This window comes from Mizuhopecten yessoensis, unplaced genomic scaffold, assembly GCF_002113885.1.
Source record: "Mizuhopecten yessoensis strain PY_sf001 unplaced genomic scaffold, ASM211388v2 scaffold1741, whole genome shotgun sequence".
Classification (NCBI taxonomy): domain Eukaryota; kingdom Metazoa; phylum Mollusca; class Bivalvia; order Pectinida; family Pectinidae; genus Mizuhopecten; species Mizuhopecten yessoensis.
In genome coordinates, this window is record NW_018404198.1 from 44,404 (window position 1) to 53,469 (window position 9,066).

At 39.0% G+C, this 9,066-nt stretch overlaps 1 protein-coding gene across 3 annotated transcripts in view; it reads left to right on the forward strand.

The window, feature by feature from the left end:
- The window catches only part of LOC110467267 (DNA polymerase delta subunit 3-like), a 30,669-nt gene that overhangs the window by 4,332 nt on the left and 17,271 nt on the right, over positions 1–9,066 (forward strand). For 2 of the 3 annotated variants that reach the window (XM_021524316.1, XM_021524327.1), the window contains exons 5-10: positions 2,361–2,413; positions 4,404–4,512; positions 5,341–5,502; positions 6,119–6,173; positions 6,975–7,080; positions 8,509–8,558. In XM_021524316.1, coding sequence (XP_021379991.1) covers positions 2,361–2,413; positions 4,404–4,512; positions 5,341–5,502; positions 6,119–6,173; positions 6,975–7,080; positions 8,509–8,558 — 535 coding nt within the window. The remainder of the gene's footprint in view (positions 1–2,360; positions 2,414–4,403; positions 4,513–5,340; positions 5,503–6,118; positions 6,174–6,974; positions 7,081–8,508; positions 8,559–9,066) is intronic. The other variant, XM_021524335.1, reaches the window with a different exon arrangement.

Genomic DNA, 9,066 nt, shown 5'->3' on the forward strand with positions numbered 1-9,066 from the left:
CAAGTTCTCATATATACAGTGTACAGAGGGCTAACCTCAAGGTAAGAGACTTACCGTAGTACCCTGGCTGTCATCACAAGTTCTCATATATACAGTGTACAGAGGGCTAACCTCAAGGTAAGAGACTTACCGTAGTACCCTGGCTGTCATCACAAGTTCTCATATATACAGTGTACAGAGGGCTAACCTCAAGGTAAGAGACTTACCGTAGTACCCTGGCTGTCATCACAAGTTCTCATATATACAGTGTACAGAGGGCTAACCTCAAGGTAAGAGACTTACCGTAGTACCCTGGCTGTCATCACAAGTTCTCATATATACAGTGTACAGAGGGCTAACCTCAAGGTAAGAGACTTACCGTAGTACCCTGGCTGTCATCACAAGTTCTCATATATACAGTGTACAGAGGGCTAACCTCAAGGTAAGAGACTTACCGTAGTACCCTGGCTGTCATCACAAGTTCTCATATATACAGTGTACAGAGGGCTAACCTCAAGGTAAGAGACTTACCGTAGTACCCTGGCTGTCGTCACAAGTTCTCATATATACAGTGTACAGAGGGCTAACCTCAAGGTAAGAGACTTACCGTAGTACCCTGGCTGTCGTCACAAGTTCTCATATATACAGTGTACAGAGGGCTAACCTCAAGGTAAGAGACTTACCGTAGTACCCTGGCTGTCGTCACAAGTTCTCATATATACAGTGTACAGAGGGCTAACCTCAAGGTAAGAGACTTACCGTAGTACCCTGGCTGTCGTCACAAGTTCTCATATATACAGTGTACAGAGGGCTAACCTCAAGGTAAGAGACTTACCGTAGTACCCTGGCTGTCGTCACAAGTTCTCATATATACAGTGTACAGAGGGCTAACCTCAAGGTAAGAGACTTACCGTAGTACCCTGGCTGTCGTCACAAGTTCTCATATATACAGTGTACAGAGGGCTAACCTCAAGGTAAGAGACTTACCGTAGTACCCTGGCTGTCGTCACAAGTTCTCATATATACAGTGTACAGAGGGCTAACCTCAAGGTAAGAGACTTACCGTAGTACCCTGGCTGTCATCACAAGTTCTCATATATACAGTGTACAGAGGGCTAACCTCAAGGTAAGAGACTTACCGTAGTACCCTGGCTGTCATCACAAGTTCTCATATATACAGTGTACAGAGGGCTAACCTCAAGGTAAGAGACTTACCGTAGTACCCTGGCTGTCATCACAAGTTCTCATATATACAGTGTACAGAGGGCTAACCTCAAGGTAAGAGACTTACCGTAGTACCCTGGCTGTCATCACAAGTTCTCATATATACAGTGTACAGAGGGCTAACCTCAAGGTAAGAGACTTACCGTAGTACCCTGTCTGTCATCACAAGTTCTCATATATACAGTGTACAGAGGGCTAACCTCAAGGTAAGAGACTTACCGTAGTACCCTGTCTGTCATCACAAGTTCTCATATATACAGTGTACAGAGGGCTAACCTCAAGGTAAGAGACTTACCGTAGTACCCTGTCTGTCATCACAAGTTCTCATATATACAGTGTACAGAGGGCTAACCTCAAGGTAAGAGACTTACCGTAGTACCCTGTCTGTCATCACAAGTTCTCATATATACAGTGTACAGAGGGCTAACCTCAAGGTTAGAGACTTGCCGTAGTACCCTGTCTGTCATCACAAGTTCTCATATATACAGTGTACAGAGGGCTAACCTCAAGGTAAGAGACTTACCGTAATACCCTGGCTGTCATTACAAGTTCTCATATATACAGAGTACAGAGGGCTAACCTCAAGGTAAGAGACTTCCCGTACTACCCTGGCTGTCATTACAAGTTCTCATATATACAGAGTACAGAGGGCTAACCTCAAGGTAAGAGACTTACCTTAGTTCCCTGGCTGTCGTCACAAGTTCTCATATATACAGTGTACAGAGGGCTAACCTCAAGGTACAGAGACTTGCCGTAGTACCCTGTCGTCACAAGTTCTCATATATACAGTGTACAGAGGGCTAACCTCAAGGTAAGAGACATACCGTACTACCCTGGCTGTCATTACAAGTTCCCATATATACAGTGTACAGAGGGCTAACCTCAAGGTAAGAGACTTACCGTACTACCCTGGCTGTCATTACAAGTTCTCATATATACAGAGTACAGAGGGCTAACCTCAAGGTAAGAGACTTACCGTAGTACCCTGGCTGTCGTCACAAGTTCCAGTCTTAACTGAGGTAAGACTTTGTATTTAGCTCCATTCTTAACTTTGGTAAGACTTTGCAATTAGCTCCATTTTGATTCCAGTGAGAGTGGGTATATATATCTAATTTAAACATTTGTAATTCTAATTGTGTTATTTTTGTTTCACACAGGATTCGTGTGCCCTGTACACAGCAGAGTATGATGCTATCAAGGAATCCAGCAAGTAAGTTCAGGTCTTACTCGGGGTCATTAGAGCCCCGCATTGCAGATGCAGCTGCCAAATTCATGGTGTTTTTCTGTCTGTCCATCCATCCACACTTTCATTTCCAGAGAATTGCTCAGAATCCCAAAGACTGATATTTCTGAAAGACATGGTTATACACTTTTAAATGTAGATGTGCAATAAGGATTTAAAACTTTTCCAAGGTCAAGGTCAAGGCCACTGTTACTGAAAATAGACCGTGGGAAGTACAATGCTTATCTCGGAATGCAAAAGACTCATCTTTCTGTTTGACATAGTGATATATAGTGATACACTGTGATACGCAGATGTGCATAGAGGGGTTTAAAAGGTTTCCAAGGTCAAAGTCACTTTTACTAAAAATAGATAATGATACAGCGATACGTAGATGTGCAAAAGGGGGTTTAAAAAGTTTCTAAGGTCACAGTTACTGTAACTAAAAATAGACCTAGGGGAAATCCAGTTTTTGTTAGCTCACCTAGCCCGAAGGGCCAAGTGAGCTTATGGCATGGTGCGGAGTCCGGCGTCCGTCCGGCGTCAACTTTTTACTTTAAACAACCTCTTCTCAGTAACCAAAAGGCCTAGGGTGATGATATTTGGCCAGAAGCATGCTGGGATGAAGGGCTACCAAGTTGTTCAAATAAATGACCTTCATCCATTTTCAAGGTCACAGGGGTCAAATATGTTAAAATCTTTAAACAACTTCTTCTGAATAACCAAGAGTCCTAGGGTGATGATATTTGGCCAGTAACATGCTGGGATGAAGGGCTACCAAGTTTGTTCAAATAAATGACCTTGACTTATATTCAAGGTCACTAGGATCAAATATGTTAAAAACATTTAAACAACTTCTGAATAACCAAGAGGCCTAAGGTGATGATATTTGGCCAGTAACATGCTGGGATGAAGGGCTACCAAGTTTGTTCAAATAAATGACCTTGACTTATATTCAAGGTCACTAGGGTCAAATATGTTAAAAACATTTAAACAACTTCTGAATAACCAAGAGGCCTAAGGTGATGATATTTGGCCAGTAACATGCTGGGATGAAGGGCTACCAAGTTTGTTCAAATAAATGACCTTGACTTATATTCAAGGTCACTAGGGTCAAATATGTTAAAAACATTTAAACAACTTCTGAATAACCAAGAGGCCTAAGGTGATGATATTTGGCCAGTAACATGCTGGGATGAAGGGCTACAAAGTTTGTTCAAATGAATGACCTTGACATATATTCAAGGTCACAGGGGTCAAATATGTTTAAAACTTTGGAATGACTTCTTCTTAATAATCAAAAGGCCAAGGGTGAGGATATTTGGCCAGTAACATGCTCGGATGAAGGGCTACCAAGTTTGTTCAAATGAATGCCCTTGACATATATTCAAGGTCACAGGGGTCAAATATGTTTAAATCTTTGGAATGACTTCTTCTTAATCAAAAGGCCAAGGGTGAGGATATTTGGCCAGTAACATGCTGGGATGAAGGGCTGCCAAGTTTGCTCAAATGAATGACCTTCCCCCATATTCAAGGTCACAGTGGTCAATATATGTTTAAATCTTTAAATGATTTGTTCTGTATAACCAAAATGTCCAGGGTAATGATATTTTGCTAGAAGCATGCTGGATTGGAAGACTATAAACTCTGTTCAACCTAATGTCCTTGTTCGTTGTTCAAGGTCACAGGTGTCATATGTTTAAATCTTTTAATAGGTTCTTATGAATCAAACACTGATATTCTGTCTGTAGGTGTATTTTCGTCCACTTTTAAGATTACAAGTGTGAGATTAATACCTGCAGGTGAGCGATTCAGGCCCATTGGGCCTCTTGTTTGTCTGAAGTATGCTACTTTCTGATGTGATCAACACCCTGTCAAGTTGTTAATGCTTTTGAAGTTGTAAAATATGTGTGATATATGGATATCCCATTACATTGTAAGATTTTTCTAATTCATAAATATTTCTTACAATTTACAGATACACCTCTATCAAATTTGCAAAGGCAAAATTAAGATCTGGAGCAGAGATTGAGTCACTATGTAAAACTTCTGTCCCACAAACAACAGAAACGAACAAGCAAATCAAGGTTAGATGGCTCAACGATAACATATACAGGGCAGGCGTAGGTGATTCGAAAGGAAGTCTTTCTGATGTAAACCCAAATCCTTGTCCAAGATCTACATAGAGTGTTCAGAAGTTTGTACAGGCAGGAAATGTGAAGCCAAGTATAACGATGACATTCCAGTTGTTAATGTTATATACAGCAGTTTATTTACAAAACAGTGATTTAAGTACAATCGTGGACTATGTACTGTAATGTAGAAAAAATCATCTTTCTGTTGCATTGTCTCTGTTTGTTTTCACAGTCTTTAGTAGTTCCAGTTAATCAGCTGATCAAGTAGTGGTTAATTAATCTGATTGATTGACTGCAGAAATCATGATTAAGTTTCATCACAATAATAGTGAGTAGATCAAGTGGAGTTTTCTGTTTAGTTCATGAAAGTCAGGATTACAAGTCCATATCCCTGCTGGTGACTGTTTTGATTAATGAGGAAAAATATATGAAAAGTCACAGTGCATTTCTATAAAGTGATTTTTATATCAATCCTTGGTTTAATAGTTAAGGGTATCTGATGATCGATCATTAAATTACAGATACCCAACTTGAGTCTTTGACTGGTTAAAGGTTTGGTAGAGGGAAGGCACTTTTGTTTTAGACCAGACATTCTCCATGACTGAGAAGTTCAAGGTCATTGTCATTATCTTTGAATTTAATTGTGTTCAATCCTCCTTCTGAACAAAAATTGATTTAGAAGTAGAAAACAGTTTCCTTCGTGTTCTTGCCATGGCTTTTATGAATGAAACACATCATCATTCTATACTGAATACTTACTCGAGGTTCGTTTGATTCCAGACAAATGGCACCTCTACCACAAATGGGCAGAGTAAACCAGCTGCCAAGCCGCAGCAGAAAGCCGGCATCGCTGGAATGTTTGCCAAGGCAGCTAAGAAACCTGAGAACAAAAAGGAGGAACCGAAACAAGAAAAGGAAGTAAAGGAAAACAAACCGGAAAAGGTCTGTTTATCATTCCTCGGTAAACTCACATCCCTTGCTTTAATACACCTATTCATTTAAAGTGTAGTTTACGGGAGTATATTTGGTTTATTTGTTTGCTGGGCACTGAGTTTAACAATACCTTTGGTCTCCGTCACTGTATTTCTCTCAAAACTGGTGGAAAAGTCTCGAAAGATTAATAAAAATAATGAAAAACTTGAAACATAGTTATCCTGTATGGTGTTTTGGGGAGTGATTAGATTAAATCATGAAATTGAGAGAAAAGAGTGTCTTGTGGCTTTTTCTGAAGAGCAGACTGCCAATTCATAGGTGTCCCATGTGATGTTACAGGTCTATTGTACAAATGAAATGATTTCCAGACATCAGCTGTGGTAAAAAGGGTTTTAATTTCATGGAGATATGTTTTCACAGTATTGATTTCATAGAGTTCAATTTCCTACAGCACTTACAGTCAATATGTCTCACTATGTTTCTGTCTGAATTCACAGGAGTGATATTTTGCAGATTTGTTCAGGCTGCTAAAAAAAGAACACATAAAACATTTGAAAAATGACAGTATCTCAGAAATCAAAAAATATAAATAATTTAGTTGTTAACATTTTAATTGTATTAACAGAGCGGCACAGCAGCTAAGAAGGGAGGGATGATGTCTTTCTTCTCAAAACAAACAGGTAATGATGGTGGATATTTTGGGTATTCTGGATATTTGGATATTTTCATCAGATGTGTTATACTTGTGTAAAGTCTTAAAGAGAGATATAATCCAGAGTGGTAAAACGTTGCTATCGGTAATATATTGTGTTTAGAAAATTATGATCGTATGCTGTCATAAACGGGATGGACTGTTTCCAGTAAAACTAACTTGATATACCTTTTGATGTGAGATGAACAAAAAGTGAGGAGAGTTCCCAGGGGAAGGTTTGGGGCATTATATAAGTCTCCTGTATCCCATTCAGTGACCCTCTACCCTCGCTGTAACACGAGGCACGTCTGGTTAACCTGTTGTTGGAATAACGGGACCAGACGTGGTGGTGTCGTGCTACCCTGCCCTGGTCGCGTCTTTACCGTATTTAACTACACATAGTCCCCTACCCCTAGTAAAAACAAATTGACCGAAAGGAGGGAGGGGGCTTAATTGCGAGTATACCCCCTGTTCACAAATGTCCGCCATCTTGGATATATGCCACTGTTTTGATCTATGGCAAAATCGTACAAAAAACAACCAGCATTATGAGCAAGAAGCACGTTGATTTGGTCATCAGTGGTGTGCAACTTATTCTTGCACAATTGATATCTCTTCCCTGTAATTTGATTTGTGTACCATGTGAGCAGTGATATAACATCACATAACTGAAGAGTGACTATACGTACGTATGTATAATAAACCTTACTCTCTGACTAAACAATGGAACAGCTTTAATGAACAGATGGCGTTATTTTTGTAACAGATGAGATTTTGATGTGAATTGTAGATAAGAAACCGGAACAGTCCGCTAGAGAAGAAACCAAACAGGAGTCGAAACCGGTCATCAAAACAGAGAAGAAAGACGATTCCTCTCCTCCTCCTCAGAAGAAGAAGTGAGTTTTCCTTGTTATACACTACACTGACAGCTCGTGTATCTATGTCTGTAGTTATATGTGACCGACATTTCATAAATGGTTAACTCAGATTCAGATTCTTTGACTGAATAGCAACATGCTCCAAGCTTATGGAGATTGATTTACTGAGGCTAATTAGTATATCTATTGCCCTACGTACATTTCACCAGTACACTTAGATAATAGTATACAGTTATAGAATGGGTATGAGGGAAATATCACATTTATGGTCCCCCGAGGTGAAAAACTATTTCCCGAGGCGGCGAAGCCGTTGAGGGGAATAGTTTTTCACCAAGGGGGACCATAAATTTGCCATTTCCCGAATTACCCATTCTATAACTGTTTTATAACGAAACAAATTATTCACCCAGTAAAGGCAATTTAACAAATGGATTTATTTATTCATTTCCTTTTACAATTTCAAAGACTGAAAGAGAAAAAAATACAATTGGAAGTACTGTATGCATCGTCGTTGATGATAACTTCATTTCTAGCATTCAAGAAGTGTTTTTTATAGACTGAATCTCATCGTCACCATTGTATTCCTACCATATCTAGATCTAGTCCTATCCACTTTGTTTTAAAAGAGCTTGCATGACCATACTCGTCGACGCTTCCGGCATTTCGTTCTGTTGAATAAGTTTGAAGTGAATTCACTGCAGTCTTTATAACAGCTTTTGTATTTAAGCTACGTTACGTTTAGCATCCAAAATCTGCTGTAACTCCTCTTTACAACAACAAAACGGCCTTCATCGGTGGCCATTTTCACTGGTTTTTTTTGGTTCTGAAAATGTGACGTCACAAGCGTCACGGAGAAGGCCCTGCCTACCAATGTTTTCATTGGTTGAAATCTTATAAGCTCCACCTACAAATATTCATGAGGGAGTAGTCCTCTTTCTGGCAGGGAGTTGTCCTTTTTATGCAGGGAGTAGTCCTAATTTGGGGAGGGAGTAGATCTCAGATGGAGATATTTAAGTGATTTAATAAGGGAAATAGCATTGTTTTTATATAGGGAAAACTCAGTAGAGGTATAATAATATTGACTATTATATGTCGCCCTGGTAAAATAGTTCTGCTACTTACATTCCTCCCTCCTTGAACAAAACCATTACCATTGACATTTTTTCTCAAAAGTAAAATGATGAAAATATTGCTGCATCAAAATATGTGGGAATTAGAAGTGTAATATTTGATGCAAGTATGTTTTTTTTATTTTTTTTTTATTTTTGTCTTCACATATACATCATGTAAAATATCATATGAGTATACATATATCATGTAAACATATCCTCTCACAGGAGTCCATCAATACCATAAGTTCAAACAATTTTATTATCACATATTAAGAGTTTAAATTCTTCATAACAATTTCCTTTTTTTAGTGATTGTTTTTTTAATTCTTTTCAGAGTTGAACCAAAGAAGGCAACAAAGAAAACACACAGGAAACCTGATTCAGGTAAATAAAAGAATAATGTAATATCACGTTACCTATACATTCATTTTAACACCTGCTAATGGAATCTGATCAGTCCTCTGTGATTTCCTTTTATATGGACAAACCGGTACGTCTACTTCTGTTAATGTCACAAACCGGTACGTCTTCTTCTGTTAATGTCACAAACCAGTACATCTTCTTCTGTTAATGTCACATTCTTATTTTAGATCACTAGGTTTGTCCCCATTTCATAAAAAAACCCACCTCTAGTCGAACTGATCCAAACTGTTTAGAATGTTATACCAGGAAAGGAAATGGCCCAACTCGCTGTAGTTATAGCAATATTGAATACACCATATACAATTGGTACATGAAACTGCAAAATAGTCGGTTCTGAAAGTAACATGATTTATTTGTACAAGCTTCTGCAGTAATACAGTTAGAATTACGCCCAAGTATCCACTTTTTGTGGCACGAACGCAGGACGCACGCTTCCCGAACGGAGACGAGCCGCTATACGACCGCAGGA